This window comes from Lemur catta, chromosome 8 (assembly GCF_020740605.2).
Source record: "Lemur catta isolate mLemCat1 chromosome 8, mLemCat1.pri, whole genome shotgun sequence".
In the NCBI taxonomy this organism is placed as follows: domain Eukaryota; kingdom Metazoa; phylum Chordata; class Mammalia; order Primates; family Lemuridae; genus Lemur; species Lemur catta.
The window spans coordinates 7,318,276-7,344,997 of NC_059135.1; the positions used below are offsets into that span (position 1 = coordinate 7,318,276).

At 43.0% G+C, this 26,722-nt stretch overlaps 1 protein-coding gene across 6 annotated transcripts; it reads right to left on the minus strand.

The window, feature by feature from the left end:
* Positions 1 to 924: 924 nt before the first annotated feature.
* COPS7B (COP9 signalosome subunit 7B) lies at positions 925 to 26,628 on the minus strand. 6 transcript variants are annotated; one of them, XM_045559646.1, is made up of 8 exons: positions 21,725 to 21,800; positions 20,124 to 20,274; positions 19,809 to 19,986; positions 16,982 to 17,057; positions 14,226 to 14,314; positions 12,261 to 12,463; positions 9,522 to 9,627; positions 925 to 2,675 (listed from the first exon to the last, which is right to left on the minus strand). In XM_045559646.1, the coding sequence occupies exons 3-8, from the start codon at positions 19,968 to 19,970 to the stop codon at positions 2,517 to 2,519; spliced, it is 795 nt and encodes a 264-aa protein (XP_045415602.1). In that variant the 5' UTR covers positions 19,971 to 19,986; positions 20,124 to 20,274; positions 21,725 to 21,800; the 3' UTR covers positions 925 to 2,516. The 6 variants fall into 6 exon arrangements, with proteins under 6 accessions (XP_045415602.1, XP_045415600.1, XP_045415601.1 ...); XM_045559644.1 differs by lacking the exons at positions 20,124 to 20,274; positions 21,725 to 21,800 and adding an exon at positions 26,268 to 26,627; XM_045559645.1 differs by lacking the exon at positions 20,124 to 20,274 and having other exon boundaries at positions 21,725 to 21,857.
* Between the last annotated feature and the right edge of the window lie 94 nt (positions 26,629 to 26,722).

Consider the following 26,722-nt stretch of genomic DNA (forward strand, 5'->3'; position numbering starts at 1 on the left):
GAGCCTCCAATCCTATACTCTCGCCTTCCTTATCAAGTGGCTGGGTGGATTTGGGAAGCAGACGCTGAGCTGTGCATTGTGTCAGTTAAAAGCAAGACGAGCCCTCAGAGGAACACGTAGGTAGAGAGGTACCAAGGGTTAGTGTGAAGAGCAGATTCTAAATGAGAATGCAATGCAGAAAAGAAGGCAGAAAATGTATCAGCTAGGAGATCTAGGAGTCCTCATTTGCCACTTACCATCAGGGCACTTTGAATCTCTGGGTTTCCGTTTTGTCATATGTAGTGAGGACAATTGTATTAATACTTACCCGTACCAACCTCAGCAGATTGTTTGCATGGAATGGACTGAATGACTTATTGTATGTGAAGACCCTCTGTAAAGCACTTTACAAATGTGTTATTAATATTATTGTCATCATTGTTTTTTGAAGGGTTGGAGGAAGGCAGGATCTTGCTATTTTGCCCAGGCTGGGCTCAAACTCATGATCCTCCTGCCTAAGCCTCCCAAGCAGCTGGGACTACAGCTGCATGCTACCATGCCCAGCAACCGTCCTAATTTTTAAGGAAGCAGCAGAACCATGGAAAAGGATGACCCTATAGCTCCTTAGGGCAGCCAAAGAACAAATGGTTACACACTTCATACAAGTCAAGCTGCCTTTCCTCATCTACTGGATAAAAGATAATTGCTGAGAGTAAGTGTGCCTACTCTGGGTCTAGAACGAATAGCTGGAAAAACCTGTAAGGCTGGGAGCTGTTCAACTTCTCTTAGGGTTTTTGAGAAATATCCTTTTCCCAAAATTTCCCCAAAATGTGTTCCACTAGTTAGTCCCCTAAAGGATTTAGTGGTGAAATGAGGGTGGCACAGGCTTCCTCACCCAGGACTCCTTGGAGACCTTAACAATGAATTTTCAATGAGGATATGGGATGCAGGGAGTGCCAAATTTATTTAATGTAACCGAACCCCTTTTCCACAGAGTTTCTGACAGGGGGTTTCATGAAACATACTTTGGGAATTAAACTTAACTCTCCAGTTGGGCATAATGTTATTTGGGCACATGGACCAGCTTAAAAGGGAAACAAGAATACTTTAACATTCAATCAACAGTAGGCAGTTGCTGGACATTTTAGAAAAAGAAAAATTCCATTTTTTAACCATGGTACTGAAATAGCATCACATTTCCCTGAACCACCCTAATCCCAGCCCCTCAAGATCCACCAGCTATGCCACCCCATGCTCCACAGTCACATACATTAAATCTACACTTTTATTTTTTTGTTCTAAAATGTGCTTTTTCCTCAATGAACTTTAATATCAGTCCAGGACCTCCACCTCCCCTTAAAGAAACAAAACAAAACACACACACATACACACATGCCACCCTCCAACCAGGTGAAAAGTCCCCGGCAATGAGTCTATAACAAATATTGACACGAGGGGGAAAAAGCATGTTGAAATGTATTAGAATCAGAACCTGTACAAAAAAAAAAAATTAAAATATAACCTGAAACTGTTCAAGTTCAGAAAGTCTAGTTAAGTCCTTTTCTCTTGCCAGGAGAATGCCATCATCAGGGGGCTCTGGGGCATCAGCCAAGGAGGGATGGAAAGAAAGAAACAGAAGCAGCAACAGGTCCTTCACCAGACAGGGGCCTCGGCACCACCATCGCCACCCCAGGTGCAGCCGGGAGGAATTAAAGGTCTTGGGAGAGCAAGTGTTGGCAGACAGCCCCAGTGGGGAGCTGGGGCCTACACACCAAAAACAAGGCTGAGTAGTCAAAGGCAGCAGGAAGAGCAGCTAGCAGAGAACACAAGCTGAAGGAAACAACTTCTGCCACCCAGCAGACCCACAGCACCCCCCATTTTGCTCAGATACCAGAGGTTAGTCAACCCAGTGCTCCCAACTAATGAGAGATCAGTGCTGGGCATAAGAGGCTGAAAACCCGCAGGTTTAGTAAACACAGCCCAGCATCACATCCCTCCATGGCCTGAATTGGAGCTGCCAACAAGGGATAAGGCAGGAGAGGGGAAATGAAGCATTTTGAAACCTGGCTAGAGATGGCCTGCACCATTGGGTACTGTGGTACGTGGGGCTGGAGAAAGAATACCCCCTCCTTACTTAGGGAAGGGTCTCCTCCACAGTCATCCCTGGGGGCTGGTTAAAGCTACCTCTGGCTTATGACCAGCCTGACAAAATGACATGGAGCAAAAGAAAAACTGGGAGGGAGACAAGCCCTTACACAGAGACAAGAACCTCCTGAAGGGAAGCTGGGCAGTGTCTGACCCTGTTAGGATGGCATCAGTGGAGCCCCTGAGTCTGAAGGGAACAACTGGGGAAGGAGGAAGTAGGTGAGGGAGAGGAGTAACAGTTTTTCTGGAACAGTACCAACAGGGTGGGAGGTGCTGGTGAGGGGGTGGGCAGGTCTGGAACTCACTGCAGGTAGAGAGGGGAGGAAATAGGCCCTTGGTGTCCCCTCCCCACCTGACCCAGGCCTGGTGAGTACCAGCTGCCCCAGCCGGCCCTAGTGGCGGCTAGAGACCAGACCTTTCACTTTGGACATCTTCTTGGTGGGCTGCCTCTGCTCAGCATGAGGAGGACACTCCCGTTCAGCCAGCTGCTGCTCCATCTCCTGAGCTGAGGAGGATGCCGTGGCTTTGAGTGTCTTCTTGATGTTGGTAACCTGGAGGAAGATATAGAATTGGTGTGCTCAGCCCGTAAGCACCAGAAACTCACCAAAACTTGCTCTCACTATAATAGGGCCACACAGAAAGGAAGCTAAAATCCTCCACAAGAAAATCCAAAATTATCATCAGAAATCCAGGTGAGGAGAAATAAGCATGGACTACTCATGGAAGACATGGAAATAAGTCAAACAAAAAAGTGGAACAAACACTTTCTTGGTTGAAACAAGTAGAAGTAAACCATTTGGCAAAGAGGTACAACACCAAAGATGAAAGAAAGTAGTGATTAAAATGTCCTTAGAAAAAGGAAGAGTGACCCAAGAATTCTATCTTCAGCTGTTATTCATGTATAAAACCACAAATATTTTCACAAGAATTTCAGTAATACAGCTCCAAGAAATCTTGCTGAATAAATAATTAGAGGATGAAGTTCAGCCAACTAAGTGATAAATGAAGAAAATGTCGTAAAAGAACTAGCAAAATGCTATCACACTGTTTGCAGCTTACCTTTTTTCACTCAGTGAAGTAGGGGCACAAACATAGAAGCTCCTGAATATTTTTCCATGTCAGAACACATATTCTCTGTAACGTAAATGTTCTCCAATTTTTAAATTGGTTCCCAGTTTGTTTCTCGGTGCTACTATTAACAGCCTATGTTTACCTTTGCAAACTTTTGTGACCATCTATGGAGACATACTCCTGGAAGTGAGCCTTCCAGATCAAAGTGGACATACATTTTACATTTGAATCAGTATTGTTATATGGCCTTCTGAAAAGTGATTGCACCAATTTGTACTTTTACCAACTAGGTACTCCAGGAGTACCTGTTTATATACACATTCCCTGACACCGGTTCTAATGGATCTTTCATACCTTTGCTCTTTAGCAAGTTGAAAAGAAGAAAAAGGGGGAAAAAAGCAGGAAGGGGACGGAGGTGGGAGGGAAGAGTTGTGTAGTCAAATAAATATTAGCCTTCTTAAAAAAATCATTAGCAGGAAGAAAAAGAGACAGCTGGTGCGTAGTGAGGCATATGTTTGTTGGTATGAAAGTGAAGGGACTTGCCTATTTGAGGGCTTCCCTGTTCTCTGGGATGCAGGAGGCTTGGCTTCTACAGAGCAAGAATAGAGTTGTCAGGGTCAAAAGTTCTGAACAGTCACAATAATCAGGATCTTGAGTAAGAGACAGCCAAATGCAGAGATGAAACAATGCTACGAGAGTGAGACAAAAATTAGGCTCCTGGAGTGAAGCTATCATCTGCACAATCAACCTCGCCTAGGCTACAGGTTGTTTTTTGTTGTTGTTGTTTTGAGATGGGGGAAACAGCCATGCTCCAAATCGCAATAACCACAATCAACACTGTATCCTTTCTAAAAGAAGAGCAACAGAGGACTATGGGCTGGGGCATCAATGCGGAGGGCAGTCTAAGTCAAGCCTGGGTTTATCTAGTGTCCTGTCAGACTGCAAACCACCACCTGGGAATCCACCAACCGTCCTGGTGACTCACTGCTGCTTTCGTATCTCTTATTCAGTAAAGTCACTTGGTGAGTACGTGAGTAAAGAATTTGACGCAAGTGGCTGGCTTACCACTTTTTCTCTTACAAAAGAGTATTTGTTACTGTTTGTTTTACTTCAAGGCATATTCTAATGGTGATAAAGGAGAGACTAAAAAATGTGATTTCTCAGGTTATCATTGCTTTATAAAATAACATTCCAAGTCTTCTCCAGTTTGATATGCTAAGTATCAGGAAAATTAATTAAAATCTTAATAAGAGGTAACAGCATGACTTAAGTTTATTTCTTTGCATGTCAATTACCTCTGACTTCCAAAGTGTTAAAAGATCCTTGAATTTAAACTATTATCTGAGGGAACTTGTTTTAAGGTTTCCCCAAAACCTGACAAAATTTTACTCAAATAAGACAATAGGAAACTAACAAGTTTTTGTTACAAGGCCTATATTTACGAAAATAGTATCTTTCCAGCAAATAATTACCTTTCCCATTTAGCAAAATAGCTTTATTAAAAATTTTAAAAATAAAACCAAAAAATGTCCTTAATTTCACCTTGGCTGATAAACAATAGCCTTATTTCCTCAAGTTATTTGTGTAATAATTTTTACTAAATCAACTTATACTACAAATAGTTTTCTATATTGATTCTTTCATTTAATATATATTAGATTTACTGACAGTCTCATAACCCCTACATGAGTAAGGAAAAAGCATTTAATCAATCCCCAAATAATGAACATATGTTCAATCTGTTACACTTGTGTTTCTGTAGCATAAAGTCATTACTGGCCTATCAGAAAGTAACAACAGGCATTTCTCTTTTTACAGTGGCCTCAGGTGACTTGGGCTAGCTTCAGGTTCAGAGCATCTGTGGCTGGGCTGAGAGGCCAGTCCCTGATCTGCTTGCCAGGGAGCAAACTCAGCCTATGGCACCTTCACCACCTTGTCGCCTCTTAGCAACCAACCAGCTCAAACAACCCCCAATGCTTTGCTGTTTTACTCTTTTGCTATATATCCTCTTACTCTTTTCAACGTTCAACATTTCCAATGTCATCTTCCTTTACAATAACACGAACTCACGGTTCTCACTCTAGTTCCTGATGGAGCCTGTGTGTTACCATTTCCATCCACAGGAAGCTTACTGATCCTCTGCTTCCTGTCTATACCATCACCCCCCACCATCACTCGCCATCATGATAACGCAGCCTCTCCATCTCACGTTGACTCAATTCTATGTAAAAGCCTTTGATTCTGGATCCTGTCAAAAGTTTTTGAGCAATTAAGTAGACAAAAGCATGGACACTCTCCTGTTTCATTCAAATGCCTATTTATAATTCTTTAAGCAGTTTCCTCTTGTAGAAAGTGCTCTCTCAGAAGGCTCTTTTGGGTGCTCAGTGACCCTGGTATGCAAGAAAAAGAAATGAGACTTGGCCCAGGGAAAAACTTGGTTTTCTCTAGCTCTGAAACACCACTCAAGATCTGGTACCTTCCTTCCCCGCTCTTCAACACATGCCACACCAGTCCCCTGCACCACACTTGGAATCATTCACTTCATCTCTGCCTTTCTGTTTCTCATGCACCCCAAGGACGGCACAACTCCTCCCCAGCCCCTCTGGCCCTGCCTGGAGAATCAGCACCTCTTCCATACAACCTGCCCAACCACTCCCGCCCACACTGACCTGCCTCCCCTCAACCTGCACTTGCCTGGCAGCTCCTTTCACTCTCTAATCGCCTCACATACCACTGTGTTTCCTTTGTGTTTCAGGTATACGTGTCTCACCCCTTCAAGACGACTACCAACAAATCTGAGTGCTCTACAGTTGTTACCACTTTGAGGCATAAGGGAAACAACCCACAGAGGAAAAGAGGGCTTCTTGGGCAAGTGTCTCTTAAGCCTAGGAAATGAGCCCTTTAATCTCCACAAAGAGTCGGCCTGGGTCGGGGAGTGCTGTGGCCCTCACACTGGTTCTATTAGAGACGCCTGGCTCAAGTCAGTTTTATTGTTAGACATTTCAAACACGCAGAACGCGCGAAGGAGACTGCTGACCCAATGACAGACTCTCATAATTGAAGGGAATCTTAAGGGTCAACCTTCAATAGCTGGGTGGGTATAAGTGTGGCTAGCTCCTTCCTGACTCCAGATTGGCTGCCCAGGTAGGTCCATCAATTGAACCTGTTTCAACCTTGTAGACTTTCTTAGGAAGTCTAATGCCTCTTCCAGAGAGCCATCCTTCGATTGATGACAAGTATCATCCCCACATGCTTGTCTTCTTTGCCCTAAATTTGTTCTGGTCCCTTCTGACTTTCTTCCTTCTGTGGGCTCGCTTATAGGACACCCCCATCCCACTTACTCCCAGATGACCTAGAGTCTGTCAAGCTCCTTGAAAAACATGGGCCTCAGGAATTTTCAAGTAGGATTTTGCTTGCCAGCAAAAATGCAGCCTAGCTCTATGAGAGGCCTTTAGGCAAAAGGAAGTGTGAAGAGCTTCCTGGGGCAGGAAAGCATCCTTCAGTTGTGGGGCAAAGTAAAGGCAGGCAACCGAAAAGGCAGTCCACAGCTGCAAAAGTGCTACACAGAGGAAAACCGGGAGAGGGAGAGCTCCCCTCTCTAAGAGATACCAGGAGGCATACTTTTGGTGCACTATACCAGCCAACAAACCCCAAGACAGTCACTAACTTAATTCCTGGGGGATTTTCCACGTAATGGAAAACAGAGCTTACTTTGTCCAATTAGACTTTATTACCTACATGACTGGAACATAGCCTATTTTGTAAATGTAGCAATAGCTATATATTGACATTCCATAGAACACTAGACATAGGTACATGCAAATATAAACAAAAATATGTTCTAAAATCAAATTTAAATAAAGAGGTGCTTTGTGATGCTATGACTAATTTTTACCTCTCCTCCAGAGTGCCTGCTCAGAGATAATCAAACAACTCATAATGTTGTTGTTGTTGTTCTATCTCCCCAGGTATTCTGAAACTATAACTCAATAATCTATGTTACTTCTATGAAAGGTTAAAGGAGAGAATATTCTTAGGCAGTCTGTGATAGGGATGACTTCATTAAGGAGGGGTCTTGAAGCTACGACTCAACAGAAGAAAGCTGCTGTTATAAGATTGAGGGGAGGGGGGATATAGAGTTTTTCCCTCTGAGAACAGTGATCTAACTGAAGAAAAGAAAAGATCACCAACTCAGTTGAGAAAATGGCTAAAAAAGTTAGGCCAAGGGTAACAGAAGCAAAAATACAAGCATAATATGACAAATTATCTTTGTTCTTTGTACATTTATTTTCTTTTCAAGTCAGATAACTATTTGATGAGTACCTTCCATGTGCCCCAAGCAGGGCATGATCAGCACCCTACACTGAGTAGCCAGACCACACGTTCACGGCATGGGAAAACCGACAAGGCTCTGAGCTTTGACCATGCTCTCTCCCTCTGCCCATATTTGTCTGTTCCAGATTTTCCAGAAGACTATTAAGTCAACAGATTGTTTTAATTGGTGGTGGAGATGGCCTTGGCCTTTTCCTCAGATTTATTTTTCTTAAACTGAAATCCTTACCACCACCTGCCAGCAGCATCAGGCTCTGCCAGCAGGGGTAGCTGTGTTTTCCACTGGTGGGGCGCTGATAACAAATCCACGTGTGCTGGTGCGATCTCTTTTTAAATAACCATGATTTAAAAATTCTACTCTTGTGTAACTACAGGGTGTGCCTCAAACATTAGCCAAATTTTTTTGTCCAATGCCATTTGTCACAGACATAAACTTGAACCATGCAAAACTCTAATAAAACTGGTATCATTCATCTTTGTTAATGACCACAATGCCAACCCATCACCTACCACACCAGTCAGCAGCAGCAACCAGGCTCCTCTCAATGCTCCCAGCAAGGTTAAAGACTATTGGTTACACACAGGCTACCCCAAGGTTAGGCAGGGTGTGGTGAGCCTCCAAACCTCATTTTTTTCCAGGGTTTGTTTTATAGGTAAGAAGACACAGAAAGTTGAGTGGTTAGCCCTTCCTACTTTGCTCAGACCTCAATCCCAGGTCAGAGAAGAGGCCACCACCACCAAGAAGGTGACTGCACAGCCTATTAGAGAAGCAGGAGGATAATTCTCCTAATTGTCTTTGCTTTTGGCTGATGTTAAACTAAATGTAGCTCATACTTCCTTGGCTAGAAGTAGGATTAAAAATGGACCGTGCATTGAACATCCACAGAGTGTATGTATATAAGCGGGGGGAGTGTATTCAAAATCAATTAGCTCTAGTTCATGAAAAGCACAGCTCAGCAGTCCACTGACACACTTACATGGTGTGCCAGAAACATTCAGTTCAACATCTGAATACCGACTACGGGTTAGGCCTGGGACAAGGAGTTGGTCTTACAAAGACAAATAAGACATAGGTTTTATTTTCAAGGAGTACATATACCAGTGTAGGGGAACTCATCAAATTTTACAAATCCCCCTTTGAAAGGCACGTGTACTCATTTCTTATGCTCCTTAGCTGGAATTCTGAGACCCACTCTGCCACACTCTGGGACACCTGATTTTTAAAACTCATTAAATACCATTAATACTTTAAGACTTATCCATTCTAGAAAAGGACTTCCAATGCTAACAAAGATCAATGCTTCTGGTATTAAGGGCCAAACAAATTCTGAGGTCACTTCTCATGTCAGGCTACAAAGTACACAAACAAATGCCCATAATACAAAGGCCTGCATCCATTCAGGAGACTAAGAGTGTCCTGAACAACCAGGTGTCACTAAAACCACACCCTCTTATCTTCACTTGCATCTCATCCAACACATTTTATCCCTTTCTTCTTTTTTTAGTATGAAATATATCATGCATTTTGAAAGTTTATAATAGGCAGGTACAGTTTAGAAAAGAGGAATAAAATGAACACTGTGCACAACTACTACGCACCACACAACTTAAGAGGTAGAACATCACCAGACCTTGAAGCTTCATGTGCCTCTGCCCAACTTACCCCTCCCTCCACTCCACCAGTAACTACCACCCTTCCAGCCATTCTTAAAGTTGTTTTCTTTTGCTCTACAGCTGCAAAGTGCATGTGTACTGAAACTACAACATTCTCTGTTCTCCAAGCCTAATCACCCTCTGCAGACAGGAATCAGAAAGGAGACGGAGAACACCAAGAGCCGGAGCCATGTCATACTCATCTCTGACTCACAGTAGCTAGCTTAGTGCCTGTTTATTGGTGACCGCTTGTTTCACCTACACCAAGATTCACAAAAACACTGCAAAGGAATAAACAGGTACACCCTACAGAAAAAGCAAACATTCCCTTCCTTCCTTACCTCTGCCTCTACCTGCTGCTGAGTTCGGTTGTGGTTCTCTTTGTACTGGTTGGCTCTCAGAACTTGCTGCTCGATGCCCAGCAGAACTGCTTCGCAGCCATCACACCTACAAAGGATAAAACCAGCCCTAAGCTGCAGAAAGGCCTGGGAAGTCTCTTCCAGCTTCAGAAATCTCCCTTCCCAACAACCCTCCCCAGCACTTTGTAGGGACTTCCTTTCATACTCCCTCTGCCAAGGCTCTTGCCCCTTCACTCCTTCCAAAAGACAAGCATTACTAAATACATACCATAGGATATAAGGAGATAAATATTGTGGCTTGGAGGTAGTGTCTTAGAACACAGGTTTAACTTCTAACCTTTCTATCACATGGGAAATGATTCTACTGTATGTAAGATTAAAGGAAGTAGAAGAGATCTTAAATGGCACTAAGTAATCACTTTTCTTTTCTTTTTTTTTTTTTTTTTTTTTGAGACAGAGTCTCACTTTGTTGCCCAGGCTACAGTGAGTGCCGTGGCATCAGCCTAGCTCACAGCAACCTCAAACTCCTGGGCTTAAGCGATCCTACTGCCTCAGCCTCCCGAGTAGCTGGGACTACAGGCATGCGCCACCATGCCCGGCTAATTTTTTCTATATATATTTTTAGTTGTCCAGATAATTTTTTTTTTATTTCTATTTTTAGTAGAGACGGGGTCTCGCTCAGGCTGGTCTCGAACTCCCGACCTCGAGTGATCCACCCACCTCGGCCTCCCAGAGGGCTAGGATTACAGGCGTGAGCCACCGCACCCGGCCATAATCACTTTTCTCAACAGAAAAAAACATTTTCTAAAAGCATCCTATTTTGGAGACTGCCCCTTTTCTCAGAAGTTTAAGTCACTTCCTAATTGCCATACCCCTCATTAATTTATTTTCCCCACCTTTTACTTTGAAAATTTTAAAACAAAAATAAATTGAAAGAATAGTATAATGAATATCCACATACCCACCACTTAAGATCTAATAGTTGTAAACATTTTGCCACATTTGTGGTACCTTTCTACATAACAATTTTGTTTCAAATCTACCTCCAGTGCCTAAACATGAGTTTTAAGAATCTCTACTAGTAAGCCAGGTGCAGTGGTCCACACCTGTAATCCCAGCACTCTGGGAGACCAAGGCAGGAGGATGGCTTGAGGCCAGGGGTTCTTGACCAGCCTGGACAACACAGCAAGACTCCACCTCTACAAAAAATTTAAAAATTAGCCAGGTGCAGTGGTGCACACCTGTAGTGCTGAGACAGGAGGATCACTTGAGCCCAGGAGTTTCAGGCTGCAGTGGGCTATGATCATGCCACTCTGTACTGCAGCCTGGGCAACAGAGTAAGTCCTGGGATAAGAGTTAGTCTGGCACCTCTGGGTCAAACATATTGGGGGCTTAAAAACAAGAAATGACTGTGGATGTGAAAACTGTGTTTGCCATCTCAAAAACAGAATAGGACGGCCAACTTTAGTACGACCAGAAATTAGATTTTGTGTGCCAGACTATTTTCGCATTAGAAGTATTTTCTTTTTTTTTTAATTTTTATTTTTTTAAGAGACAGGGTCTTGCTCTATCGCCTAGGCTAGAGTATAGTGGTGTGATCACAGCTCAAACTCCTGGGCTCAAGCGATCCTTCCTGCACTGGCCTCCCAAAGTGCTGGGATTACAGGTGTGAGCCACTGTACCCAGCCATATTTTCTAAGCTTATTTCCTGTTTATTCTGATTTAACTGTTTTACAGTATCTTTTTAAAGTTTCTGTTTGTGTCACATGTTGTAAATGGAAGGTGTCTGGGGCCACACTTGGGACAGAACTTGGGGTGAGGAGTGGGTAGCACATGCCCTGCGTCTAATAGTAGCTTCAGTGAGGGATATTCAGGGGGCATTAGGCCCCAGAGAGTCAAAGCTGGGCTGGATAAGCCAGAGGTTCAGTTGGTTTTAGAGAAAACAATTTCCTTCTCCCTCTGCACGAAGCCTGCCTCCCCTGCTTCAGAACCTCCGCCATGCCATGTGCCTGCCTGGGAACATACTCTCCTCGCCTCCAATTATACTCTAATCCTGGCCCTCCTTCAAACCTAAGTCCATCTGGCTTTACAAGCCCCAAGTCATTTAAATCACTCCATAATAAATCCTTGTACAATGTGTGACAGCTCTCGCAAATGACAAATTCCATTAAAACAGAGGACCCACAAATGTCCCAGTTCTTTTTATAAACCAAAATACAGTTATCAAATATTCTGTGTGTGTCTGTGTTCCAAATTAGAATAACCCATTCATTGTCTTCAATATCCCTCACAGTGTTTTACAAACTCTAGCCCAATATGTTACTGACTCTGAACATGGGTTCTCTTACCCAAAGAATCTTCCAAACACTGACCTTTCTGAGTTTGGAAAGTGTAGAATTGGCATCACCCAGCTAGGATGCAGAGGCTCTACCTGCTAACCCTGGGCATTTTATAACCCCCTATTAAATAGCCCCCAGCTGCATTTAAGACAAGAACTATTTTACAACCAAGGTGCCAGGAGGCCTGAAGTGATTCCTGTCGCCACACAGCTGTAATCACAAGTGCACCCCCACTCTCTGGCTTACTGTCCCAAGGCCCCAGCTCCTAGGCAGTCACAAGGAAGGCCTACCCCAAACCCTCAGCTGACACCAAGAGATCACATTTTTGCAAGCAGAGGCACAAAGGACATGCTAGATATCCTTCTCCTTCTTTCAGCCTCACCATTCATGCAAGGTCTTGACAATATTATTGATATCTTTCTTTCGGATGTCACGGCCAATGCAGAAATCCACTTCTAGCAGCTGGTTTCGCTGGTCCAGCTTGCCCTGGATGATGTCAGTGTAGACAGCCTCAATGATGAGGTCTTCTAGTTCCCGGAGATTCCGCATCTCCAGGTCCTTCAGCAGCACGGAGTAGGGGATACACTGTAGATGAGGCCATGTGATCGTTATAAAAACCATCTGGCAAGCATTAATGAAAATGCAGGTATTACCCACATAGCCAACAGCTGCCTCTTGCTTGGGACATGCAAACTAGTGGTAATTATTAATATCTAGGGCAACAACAGACGGATAAGTGAACTGTGAGATGTATGAGACCCAAACAAGACGCCATAGCATACAGGAAAGCATCCTCCTGGTTTTCTGCCTCCTGAACTTTGCCCAGCCTTCAGCTTTCATGTGTTGGAGCATCCTTAGAGATTCTAAAAACTCCTTCCAGGGGAGAGAAAGGGAAATGCTCAGTAGATGCCATTCTGCCACCTTCTGGAAGCTTGTAGACTTTGCAAAAAATGCTGGATCATCATAAACCTCCAACAGATCCCAGACACTAGAGGAGAGAACTGGCTGCTTACCCAGCAGAGTACAAGCAAAAAACTTTCAGGCCAGCACTTCCATCTACAGGTGGCCAGTGGGAACTGCCAGCTCAGAGGTCATCCTGAAGTTTGCATTTGTTTTCTCACTCTTGCAAACAGCATTAATTCCTCAACTATGGTCCTTTATTGGGCCATACCAGTATTCTGCATGACTCCAAGACAAGAGGATATCTAAATGTACAGTTTTCTGCAAATCTCTGACACATGACTACCAGTTTGGAAATTAATAGTGATCAAATCTGTATGAACAGACAGGAGGAAGATATATACAGAGAAGAGAGTAACAGCAAACACACCTAGAAGGGTTTTCTATGGCTAAAAGTATGATATCCAGGGGCCGTAGGCGGGCTTACAATGACAGGTTACAGAAATGAAGAAAAAGGTCACTCCTACTCTTTACTACACTTGAGAAGTCCATGATCAAGACAAGAAAAAAGGTCAGGTCCTCATTTCCCAAGAAAATAGGCCTGCTACCTGAAACGCCAGGCTGAGAATCAGAAATTTATCATTAGATCAGGCAAAATGATTTTAGCAATTGAAAAGCCAATCCAAGAACAAATATATATTTTCAAGCTGTATCACAGAGAGGAAATACAAAAAACATTTTTTCAAAGGCACAGTCCCACTAAAACTTAAGACACTTAGGCTGGGATTAGGTAAACAGCCAAAATCAACTATAAATTAACCAAATCTGGACCTTTGTTATTAATGACTGTGAACAGCTGACTGCAAGGCTTCTTCTAAACCAACTAGGGCAGAGAACTCGGAGATATAGTAGACTGGCTGGTATCTTACAGAAGGGTAGGGTCTAAAAAGTCAGCACATAAGGTAAAATTCCAATTAGAGTAATTAACCTTGAGAATCCCAGAGAAAGGTAGAATATTAAAAATCTACCTCTCAGTAAGTGCAACATAGCAAATTCTTCCTCCAGAATGGGCACATCTCCTGCACACTGAGCAACAGATGAAGTTACTAACTTGTCTTGAGATACCTTGTTGTTTGAAAAACTGTGTATCTTTAAACAGCAGTTTCCCATTAGCAAGGCAAATGCTCACACCACAAGAGGCACCATGACATGCCAGAACTAAGACCTGCTGATTCATAATCACTGCTGGGCATACTTTTCCTGTATGAAATGGAGAGTAATTGTCTATACCATTTTAATTATCTTTCCCTCTTTTTTCCTTTGCCAAGCAAATGTTACGCATTCATGATGTGACTCTATTGTGTGTAGCTGGGAGTTCCCTTACTGATGCCAATGAGACACTTGACTTGGGGTGAGGAGGAAAACAGGAGGGGTTTCAAGTCCATACCTTCATTCGCGATGCCAAGCTCACGATGGTAAGATGTTTCAGCTTGTTCTGCTGAGCTGTGCTCAGTTCTGGCAGGCTTTCCTTGTTGGCTGCTCAGTCCCACCCACCACAAAAATCAAGATACAAAATAAAATTAGGATTTCTTTTATGGAATAAGCTCACCAACTCCCCAAACCAACTCTACTACTGAATCACTGGCATGACTCTGCACTTATTCATTGGACAAATAGTCTGTGAGCACTTCCTGTCTTCTCTGGAAGACCCTGTACTTCCAAATATGAAGACATTCAGTCTCTACACACAGGCATTTAGTCTCCTGAAAATCCAGGCATGAACAAACAAAATGATGTGACAATTATCTTAAAGAGTACTATTTGTGTCCTTTGTGACATTCAATTAAGTTCAACACATCTTCGCTGAGCATCTGTTACGTGTGATGCTCTGTCTTAAGGCAAATCAAGGATGAATGTGGGCTGGGTGTGGCGGCTCACTCCTGTAACCCTAGCACTATGGAAGGACAAGGCGGGAGGATCGCTTGAGCCCAGGAGTTTGAGACCAGCCTGGGCAACAGCAAGACCCCATCTTTACAAAAAATAAAAAAATCAGCTAGGTGTGGTAGTATATGCCTGTAGTTGCAGCTACTCGGAAAGCTGAGACAGGAGGATTGCTTGAGCCCAGGAGTCGGAGGCTGCAGTTAGCTATGATGACACCACCATACAATAGCCTTGACAATAGAGTGAGACCCTGTCTCAAAAAAAATAAAAAAAAAATAGATGAATATGATAGGCTTTGTCAGGGCTGCTATGTTGCACAACTCCAAAGGAACTAACCACCTGGAGCTGTGCAACTCAATGGCCCTGGACTTGTCCTCAGTCTTACAATCAGATGTTTTGATAGCCACAAATGCAAGGCAAAACTATCAGAAGAAAGGTACAAATTATATGAGGGCGGGGGAGGGGAAGGGGGAGAAAAGGAGAGGCAGGGAGAAGGAGGGGGGAAGAGAAAGAGAGAAAGAGAGACTACAATCTCATTTGAGAGGTACAGAAGATGAAAATAAAGGCCTTGTGGAAGAGATGGAGTTCGAAATGAGCCTTGACATTTTAATAATAACAGTAATGATAACAATAGCAAGGGCAGCAGCCTCAGGTAACATATACAGTGAGCTTTACAGTGTGTGAATGAACATACAGATCCAGATGTACATACACACATCCAGTTAATCCTCACAACAACCCCACGAGATAGATTCCAAGTGTCCTCAATCCCTTAACCAGAATTCTGGATTCTAAAAAGCTGAATCCAAACTGACTGTTTTTTCTTAACCTGAAATTCATCTGGTGGCAACTCCTGACTTGAACTTAGGCAGGCTTTTTATCCTACTAGTTGTGAACATTCACTTGTTTTGCTGCAAAATTATGAATGTAATTAACTACAGATGCTGCCCACACCTCTCTGGGAATGTTACATAAAAAAGCATATGCATCACATTACCTTTTAAAGTCACCAAAATTCTAAATTCTGAAACATCTAGTCTCAATGAGTGTAGGTAAGGGATAATGAATTTATATTATATATAAAATGGGACTAATAAGTCCCATTTTACAGATAAGGAAACTGAGGCACATAAAATTATTTAATTTGCCAAAGGACACACAACTAGGAAAATGGAGCTAGAATATAAATGCAGTCATTCTGGTTCCAGAGTCTATGCAATGCTGCCTATTTAGTAAGTGAGGATGGAAACAGAGGACACACTGGAATAAAGCAAAGGTCAGAAAAAATGTATATCAAGAAATGGCAAACTGTCTAGTCTGACAGCAGCATAGAATAAGTAGATGTGACCAGTGAGTAGTCAGGGATATAGCAAAGAACCCCCTGAGTATCAGGCTACTGTCATACCACTACACTAAAAAAAAAAAAAAAAAAACAACTAAGCTAGAAAAAATTGGTTTGGGTGGAAGGTAAGTTAATGTTTGCACATTCAAGTACCTCATTCCTGATATTTAAGATTCAAATTTAAAATGACTCAAATGCCCTACAAAAGAGACTTACAAGATTTAAAATATGAATAATGCTTATGAAATAAGTAGGAAAAAGCAAGACATAAAATTGGATAATCTAATTACACCTATGTAATAGAAAACACAAGCATAAAGTCCAGCACCCTAATGCTAATGGTAGTTAAATGGAGGTACGACTATGAATGACTTTTTTAAAATTATTTTCCAAATTTTCTTCAATATGGTGATATTATTTTGATAATATTTAAAACACTAAGATACATTACAAGTAGGTATCTGACACTTCACAGCACTCCAAGCGCCCTACAAATACCAGTCCTCAAGAATTTCATCTGGGCCAGGCATGATCCCAGCTACTCAGGATGCTGAGGCAGGTGGATCGCTTGAGGTCATGAATTTGAGGCTGCAGCGAGCTATGACAGCACCACTGCACTCCAGCCCAGGTGACAGGGCAAGACCCCATCTCAAAAAAAGAAAAAAAAAGAATCTCATCTGGAAAATAAAAACAAGGCCTACATTTATGGATAAGCATACACTCAGTTCTCATTTTAACCACTGGGAAACAAAAGGTAAGAGGGAAATTCCTTTTGTGAGCTTACCTACAGAACACAGTAAAACGGCAAAGAGCCAGGTCAAGAAGTCCTCCACCCCCAAGCTTTATATTCAAACCTCAATGATCTCCAAACTGAGCAACATCATTAAGACAAGTCTTTTAAAGAATCTTAACCAACTCACCTATGTAATCTGGGTATGTTCCATAGGCAAACAGGTTTAGTAACTGCAAATAAGCAGCATTAGCTCCTTCTGCAAGCTGAGAAGGGAAAAAAAAAAGTTCACCACAGATCAAGCTGTCTACCAATCACTGTAGTGTTCAAACAGGGAACAGGTGATCATGTGCCAAAGATGCCATGGCCACTTATTGTGAACTCTTTGATTAATTGGCCCCTGAGGTCCCTTCCAACTCTCTGATTCTTTAGGAAAAGATAAATAAGATTATTAAAGCCCCAAATTTAATTTTTCTCATTTAGGATTATGTTTTATACTACACAGAGCATGCCCAAGTAACTGTTTCTCTATCTCTCTTTCTGTCTCTCTCTCCCAGCCACACACACACACACACACACACACACACACACACACACACACACAGAATTAAGCATTAAGCACTGGAAGCAGTTCAAGTTTTCTCAGGAGTCCCTCTGCATTAAAACAAAGACTGAAGCAGCCCTGTCTACACACAAGCTTGGCAGGTATAGCTTGAACCACTATCAGCTCAGACTGAACAAAGCTTAGGGTTGGTTCCAAGTTTCAGGACTACATGTGGACTATGAACCCTGGGAGAGATTAGCACAGCATAAGGTATGACAGAAAGCCAGCCTGGGACAGGAAACCAGGATATCAAGCTGCCCCAAATAAAAATTTTCATTAAAATTACTTACTCTTCACTGATGCTGATGGCAGAGAGCCATCTGTAGAAGGAAAATGAAAGAGCCACTGTTCTGCCCAGAACTGCTCTGCCGTCAATTACCTTAACTGGGTGGTTTTCTTGACTCATAAACATGCTCCTGTTACTCTTCCAACTTATCAAACTCAGTAAAGTCTAAACAGGAATAACAAGTGGAATTCTGCAGACAACAATAGCAATACTACTTAATTTTAGCCATTTTTTTAAAAAAGGTTCCAAGAACTGCACCCATAATTTCAGATCACTGAACAGCAACTTGCTTATTCCCAGTTCACATATGGAAAAACACAAAGTGTGGGAAGATAAAGGCAATTTGCCAAACAACCCAATGAGAACTGCAGTATCCTAATACCTCAATCTACCTTCTCAGGTTTTTACCACCCTCCTGAGATCTCTGAATCAGAGGTAGTGGAGACCTGGTAAAGACCTCATCTTTCAGACAGACAATTACAAAACTAGCTTGAACAGACTATTTTCTCTAGAGCAAATACTCCAAAACTTCTCCTGGCCTAACTCAATAAGGTCTTTTGGCTTTAATTTTCATCTATCTCCTCTTAGCTAACCTTCCACAGTTACAAAACAACCACTTGGCATATTCATTCAGGCTTGTCATGAACCTGAAGGAACATATTACCCCTTGGCTATCTCCTCTGTTGAAAAATGAACCCAGTTCATTTCAACCCAGTTCTCAAATCTCCCTCATAGAATTCATTTTCCACCTCTGATAAATTTTTACTGAAAGCCTACCGTATGTTAGGCTATGTATTCAACTATAAGGAAACAATGGTAAGCACAACAGATCTTATCCTCACAGAGCCAGTTTAGCAAGCAATACTGACATTAAACAAAACTTTACAATTAAAAGGTAAAAGTGGCTCTTTTTATCTCTGGCCATCACAGGGAGAGGGGCCATGTGTGGGCATCTGCAATGGATGGCTGTGGGGAACTGCTCCAGTTTCCTGATAAGAGGAATAAGCAGACACACAGCACCAAGCCTAATAACCCGAGAGCCGCTACTCCTTCTTTTACAACCGGCTGATTCACTGGAACTACTGTTGAAACTGGCTGTGGGTGTGGAGCTGGCAGCCGACAGCAAAAGAGTCACAGTGGTCATGAAGGTGATGAACCACTCAGTGAAAGCTGGCCATCTACTACATGCAAACCACTACCAACAAGAACACCAGGCCCACTCTAAGCAGCATCTAGAATATGATCTGCAATGAGTGCCACCACCCAAATCTGTGCATGGTGGACATCTACAGCGCCAGCACCACCTGCACAGCCAGAAGCCTACAATGGTAAGAGGAAGGGGCCTGCCCCACCAATCCACCAAAAGCTCCTGAGCACCACTCCCTGCAAAAAGCAATAAAAATGTTCATAGATTTTTCTCAAATAATAAATAAATAAATAAAAGCATCCAAAGTGGGAAGTAGAGGTTGAAAGGTATAGGTTGCTTCACATCTCTGTTCCATCTGGTCATTCTTTAACAGATCTTCTCATTTCTCAGATACAATGACCAAAACTGGGTACCCAAGGCTTTAATACCAACAATCAAACAAGCAAGCAAACAAAGCAAAATGGATTACTTCACAGCTTTTCATGTCACATCTTTTAACATGTCTACTTTAGCACAACATTGCCCTCTTCCACAGGAACAAGATACTTCTATTCATGTCCATCTCATGTTCAACAACAGTAAGTCTCTGCTATGTATGTCCCTGATCAATCTTCCTGATCTATATTGCACTGGAGGTTTTTTGCCCCTAAGAATGCCTGAAACTACCCCTATTAAACATCAGTCCATGCATATAGCACTACTTTTCTAATTTATCAGGATCAATTTGATTTTTTTTACTATCTTTCAGATTATTGGCAACCCAATCTAATTTTACCCAAGCTGAGATGAAAATACTGAAAGGAACCCAAAACATCATCCTTACCCTCTTCCTCTGCCCCATTAATTCCCATTCCTCCCTCAACAGGGTACCTCACAGGTTTGTGATACTACTTTAGCACTGAAATTCCTTGGAAACCTGGAGAATCACAGAAAGGCTTAGAACAAAGAAGACAGAGAAATTGTTTGGAAACCACTCTTACCTCCTGCACATTGGCCAGCTCTAGCAGTTCTCCAAAGACATATACTCCAGGAGCCTCCAATACCTGGCTTATAAGAGCAGTGAGGGCTGATCCACTGGTCCCTTTGGCTAGTAAAATAAACTGTTCCAGAAGGTTACTTGAGGGTTTCTGTTCACCTGCCATTCTCTGGCCTTGAAATCTGTTCAAAAGAAAAGTGTGTCAGTCATTCTTCCTTCTCCTTTGCAAAGTCTATGCTTATTTAATGCTAGATCAGACACAAGAATACTTTTATAGTGTTCATTGGAAAAAACAGTTCCTGAGTCCATATACAATTACCACTTTGTGAGATGGGTTCTGTTCAACCTGGAGTTAAAGAGAGCTCATCCTCCATTCTGAGGTTTGCAATACACTTTGTGAAAGTCACTTCATCCCCATCTGCCTCTCTCCCAGCAGCAACACCTTCTAAGTCCTTAAACCTGAACAGGACCTAAAGAAACACGCAGGAGTTTTTCGGTAGCTGTTTTATATCCACCTCATTTATAGACCATGCTTAAGAAATGGATGATATTGCCCATACACAAGGCACCAGATGTAAGCAACAGCAATCAGTTACAGCTCCCACTGTGTCATCAGAATCCCATCTATAGGCAAATGAAGATAAAGAAGACACAAAAAGCGGACAAGAAAGATGGCTCATTTAATCAAATAAGTCATTTAAGCATAGGAAAAGGGGGGGATCATTCTGAAAGATAAACAGAAACATATTCAAACTAAGAAAATACATGCTGTGTAAGTCCATGGGAAAAATCCCTCTATTTGGCCTCCTCTTGATATGTGACATTTTACCAAATGACTTCAGAACTTGTACAAAACCTCAAGAAAACAATAAAAAGATGTGGGAAAACAATGAAGACATTGTATTGCCAGCCCAAAGACATAAGGTTCAGGAGGGTCTCTCAATTGTGTAGTCTAATTACAGGTCAAGTGTATGTGGACATACTGCATACTCTATAGGAGTCCCACATAAGAAGATTTCTCCTCTAAGAATAATACATATTGAGGCAATGTAACAAAATGAAGGAAAAAAAGATACAGTAGAGTGAAGCAAAGAACAATTTAAAGAAGGATAGTTTAGTGCAAAAAAACAAAAACCCCTACGTTTTCCTGTGGAGGCAGGCACACAGACGGGTAGCCCTTTCACAGAATTAGAGAAACAAGTATGTTGCCTCACTTAGGGTTACCTAAAAAGGTCCTGTCAGAAACCGAAAAAGTGCTAGGAAACAAACGGTTCTGAGGAGGGAAAAGGAGAGGGAGAAGAGGAGACAGTGAGAGGAAGAAGGGGGCGGGGAGGAGAAGGGAAGGACTACAGGTAGGTGACGGTTAGGAGAGAAACAAAATCGCCCTTCCAAGTGGACATGTGTGAAGAGTCAGATGGGGATCTCAGCCAAGAGACTGAATGGAAGGAGACGGTGGGTGGAGAGGGGTAGAGAACTGGACATAAACTTCGGTCCCTCCAAAAGATCTCGGCCTAAGGAGCAAACCCTGTGAGGTCAGAGAGTGTAAGGAGACGATGCTAGTCGCTTTCTTCTGGAGATCGGAGGAAGAAGCTAAAGACAGAGCAGAGATAAATTCCTATCGGGGGGAGGGCGCTATTTTGATGGACTGGAGAGGGGCAAAGGGGCAGCTTTTGGGTGGTGGAGGAGTGAGGTCAGCCACAGCGCTGAAGGTGAGGGTCGCAAGCCGGGGTGGACTTCTGGGCGGGCGGTGTGCTGCGAGCAGGGCCGCTGGCGTGGAGTGAAGAGCCAAGGGGCGCGCTCCCCTAGGCGGGGGCGGGGCGGCAGGGCCGCTGGCTTTCCTGGCTGCTGGAGCGAAGCAGGACAGTCTGGCCGAGCCTGGCGCGCTGGCCCGGCGCGGCCTGCCCTCTCGCCAGCCCCTACCTGCCCGTCCCACCTCCTGGTCCTCTTAGTCGCTGGCTCGGCCTCCCGGCGACTGCCCGCAGGTTGTCAAGCGTCCATGATCGGCCCGGCGTCCGGTGATTTTCTGCCTCCGCCGACCCGTCGCCCGTGTGGTTCCCCCGGAAGCCTCCCACCATTGCACTTGCGTTCCGCCCACACAAGGTTCCTCCGCTGCGTTCACAGCCTGGGACCTCCAGCGGGGCGGGGGCCGGGGAAGAGGCTGCAGCCCGGGAATTGGGCGGAGAGGCGGGTGGCGAGGGTCCAGAAGAGCGGAATGTAGCCTGGCGGTACTACGGTCCAATCGTTGCCATCACCGTCCTAGGCCCAAAGCTACCCCCTTAGGCTGAGCTTTCTCTTTCAGGAGCTCCCTATGGCGACTGCGCTACCCCCGAGTACGGAGACATGTTAAACCTAATAATTACCATTTATTGAGAGTTTTTCCATGTGCCAGGTGCTGTTCATGCATTATCTCGCTGAATTCTCATAACTATGGCTTGCGATATTAGTCCCATATTTCAAGTGAGTTAATTAAGCCTAGAAGCCAAAAGTCAGTAAGTGGCAAAGCCTACTTTGAAACCCAGGCTATTTGAAGCCAAAGACCATGTTCTTGACCTCTATTCAGAAAATGTTTTAAAATAAGCAAGAGATGGGTTGAGCCAACAATGGTTCTGTGACCAAAATGTCATTCGTAGTGTTGCATTTGGTGTTTACCAGCTCCACTGGGAAGATGGCTAAGAGATGCCACACTGATTCTTTTAAAGTATACAGCACAGACTTCAGGTCTTGAAGATGAGGACAAGAGCCCTATTTGCCTCTTGTGCCTTAGAGTGCAGAAATCAGAACAGGTGCAAAGGAGCCTAGCACCAACCAATTCATTCATTTATTCAAAAAGTTTCTTTAGCACTTATTATGTTCTAAAAGTTTCCATGAAGATAAACCAAGGTTCTTGCCCTCCAAAGTGCCAATGTATTAAGTGCTATGAGAGAGATATGACAAAACTTTGGAAGCACAGAAGAGAATAGATTGGGGAAGAAAAAACAGGCATTTTCCAATGCAAAAAGTGGAAGAAAAGGGAGTAGTGACCATAGTCACAGCTTGCACTGTGCAGCATATACTAATGCAGAAAAGAGACCTGGAATGGCTTGAATCCAGGGTTCAAGGGTGAAAAGTGAGGGGTACAGAGCTGGAGTCAGGTCATCAGGGTTTTAGAGTCCACATGCCAGGTACTATACTAGTAAAAACCTAAGTATAGCAAAGTTCCTATCTTGGAGAGCTCACAGCCCCTTGGGAGAAACAGGCCTGCCCAGCTGTGACAGAGGGTTGTCACAGGCACCCTAGGGGTACAGATAAGGCTCTCCTGACTGTACCCCGGGAAGAAATTATTTAGAGCAGGCTTCCAAAGGAGATAAGGCTTGAGTTGAATCTGGAAAAATGACAAAGGACCATAAACCAGGTGAAGGGAATTTTATTTTATCTTCAGGATACTGGGGGACTATTTGGATTTTTAAGCTGAGAACAGGTATGAATAATTACAATTTAGAATGATCATGCTAGGTGCTGTAGGAATGGATTTGGATGTGGAGAGAACTGGAGGCACAGAAACCCTTGAGGTGACTGATTTATTCCAGATAAGAGATTGTGAGATCTTGAACAAAGGTAGTGACAGTTAGAGATAAAAAAGAAGGGACATTGCTGGAGATCTTTGTTTTTTCCCATTTATTTTTTATTTGTATATATTCATGGGGTACAAGTGCAATTTTGTAACATTGACATATTGCACTGTGGTAAAGTCAGGGCCTTCAGAGGAGATTTTCAGACTATAGAATCTATAAGACTTGATAACCAGTTGAATGTAGGGAAAGAAAGGGAAGGAGGATATCATCTAGGATTCTGGCCTGGGAGGCCAGAACTGTCTGGAGCTGGTGTTAAGTGAACATGGTTGTGGAAGAAGGGCAAATTTGGGAGCAGGAGGAAGACAACTGAGTTCAGTTTGACTTCGTAAATATTCCAGCAATGCCTCTACTTCCTCCAAAATGACGTGCAGACTCCATGGCTACAGTTAAAGACCTTCAAAGTGTGCCTCCCTCCTAACTCTTCCAGCTGTGTCTCACCCCATCCCCTTCAGAGCCCAAACTCCCATGTCCAGCATACCTTCCCTCTCAGACACCAGGCCTGTGCTCACACTTGCTCTGTGTTCTTTTTTGCAATGTTCTTCTCTCATATCTGCCTACAAGAACCCTACCAACTGTAGAGGCAAAGATTTCTTAAATTCAATGTAAAAAGCACTAACCATAAAAGAAAAAACTGAATTATTGCACCACATTAAAATTAAGAATTTTGGTCCAGGCACAATGGCTCATGCCTGTAATCCCAGCATTTTGGGAGGCCAATGTGAGAAGATCGCTTGAGCCCAGAAGGTTGAGACCAGCCTGAGCAACGGAGTGAGACCCCATCTCTACAAAAAAATAGAAAAATTAGCCGGGTAAGGTGGCACATGCTACTCAGGAGGCTGAGGCAGGATGATCGCTTGAGCCCAGGAGTTTGAGGTTGCAGTGAGCTATGATGACACCACTGTACTCCAGCCTAGGCAACATAGCAAGACCCTGTCTATAAAAAACAACAAAAAAAAATTCTGTTTAAAATGACACCAGTAAGAGAGTGAAAAGACAAGCCACAGCCTTGGAAAAGATATTTACGAAGCATATATCAGACAAAAAACTCCACATCCAGACTATGTAAAGAACTCTAAATCGATAAGACACACAGCCCAATTTTCAAAAGTAGGGAAAAGACTTGACCAGGCACTTCACAAAAGATGATATTCAAATAGCCAATAAGCATATTAAAAGGTGCTCAACACATCAGAAAAAAATATAAATAAATACCTTAAGGAGATACCACCTTTAGCTAGAATAGCTAAAATTAAAAAGACTGACAACAAACACCCTGTGTTGAAAAGCATAATAGGCAACTAGAACTCTCTTATATTGCAGGTAAAGGCAAAAATTTGCATAAACATTTTGGAAAACTGGCAATATCTACTATCACTGATCATATGTATATCCCCTCTCCTAAAAAACGTGTGCCCTTGTCCACAAAAAGAAACACAAGAATGCTCATTGCAGCTTTGTTAATAATAGTCCAAAAATGATTAACTCCAATGCACACTAACAGTAGAATAAATTGTGGTATACACACACAATGGAAGACTATTCAACAATTAAAAGAAAAATCTACACACAACATGGATGAATCTCACAAAAACACCAATGAATAAAAACAGCCAGATACAAACTATAGTGTACATACTCTATGATTACATTTAAGTAAAATTCAAGAACAGAAAAACATCTATGGTGATAAAGTCAGAAGAGTGGTTATCTTCAGAGGTGAGGACAAAATACTGATTGGGAAGAAGCACAAGGTGTGCTGGAAATGTTCTATATCTTGATTTGGGTAGTGAGGACAGGAGTGTATACATATGTGAAATTTATTCACTTACTGTATGTGTGTTACATCCTATTAACAAAAAAATTTAAAGATAACATTTTTTTAACATAGAAAAATATCCTACCTATCTTTCAAGTTCAAATGCCACCTCCTCCATAAAGTTTTGCCAGCTGGAATAAACCTCTCCACCAGGGCCCCGGTAGCATTCTGATGTCATTTCTTTTACCCAACTTATTACACTTCATCTTAAATCACAGTGGAGTCTCCTTATTTCCCGAAATAAATAGTTATCTTCCTGGTAGCAGTGACCATGTCTTTCAGCTTTTACCCATTTAATGCCTGACAAATAAGAGAAGCTGAAAACATGTTTGTTGAATTACATGGAAAAAAAAATTGGATGGGTGCCCAGATGGGTGAAAGGGACGACAGGAAGAGGAAGGAAGGCCAAGGAAAGGACATAGCAGGTCTCCAAGGAAACCATGGCTTACACTGCAATTTTACCTACTTCCTGAAATCACATTAAATGTCACCTTGAGTGACAAAGAAAGAACAAAACACCAAGTCCTATCTAGTCTGAAGATAAACAAGTATCACATTCCCTCACTTGCAGGAAATCCACCAAATAAATGCCACCTAACCTCTGAGTGTTTCAACTCTGGATGGGAAAACTGTTTATCAAGAATAATAATCACATTGCCATGCTGCTAAAAATATCACCTCCTTAGTGTAGTGCAAAGAGCCCAGACTCCAAGTCAGCAGACTTAGGGCCGAATTCTAACCTGCCCCAACTTGCTGTGATCTGTGGCCAATCTCTTCGCCCCTCTGGGCCTCAATGTCCTCGTACGTAAAAACAGCAGGGGTTGGATTAGCAAATTCTTTAAAGTCCCTTTCTGTATTGATATTTTGAGTATACATCCCATAACGCTCCCGGTCCAAAGCAAGAACACACCAGAAACCCTGCAAAACGCGTAAAAGATGCCTCAGACCAACAAACAAGCACGATTTAAATAAGTCATTTTGTTATATTGTCTTTCATGGTTTAATCGGTGTTTTTGTTTGTTGTTTGCAGCCTTACCATAATTTGCAGAAGCTTTCTGAGTTCCATGTAAACAGAAGTAAACTCTCTGTGGGCTGTCATCTTCTCTTGAGGTTGAGAAGGGTCTTCCCGCCTGGTTTCAAGTCTCGGGATTCAGAAACCACCAACTCTGCCAGCGGGTTTATGAATTTGCGCACACTGCGCGGCACAGCGGAGTCTAAGTTACAGAAGACCGGAGCGCAGGGACTGCTGGGATTTGTAGTCCCTGGGCCTCTTTGTGGTGTGCTGGGATCTGTGGTCCCCTGGGCACTCCCCTGGGATGCTGGGAAATGTAGTCTCTGTCACATCGCACAGTGCGAACCGCCGTCGTCTCCGACGGCTAATGTGCTCAGCGGCGGAAGCAGGCACCTCGAGATTCTGAAGGGCTCAAGCCAACCCTCCGCTGGGGCAAACTCTAGGCAACAACATCAAATGAGAATTTTGTCCTGTGGGAC

Excerpts from the sequence above, each read along its gene's own strand:
- COPS7B (XM_045559644.1), bottom strand. The coding sequence starts at position 19,970 with ATGGCAGGTGAACAGAAACCCTCAAGTAACCTTCTGGAACAGTTTATT. Across the intron at positions 14,315-16,981 it reads AACATACCCAGATTACATAG|CCAACAAGGAAAGCCTGCCA; the intron begins GTGAGTTGGTTA and ends GGGACTGAGCAG. Across the intron at positions 12,464-14,225 it reads GCTTGGCATCGCGAATGAAG|TGTATCCCCTACTCCGTGCT; the intron begins GTATGGACTTGA and ends CCTCATCTACAG.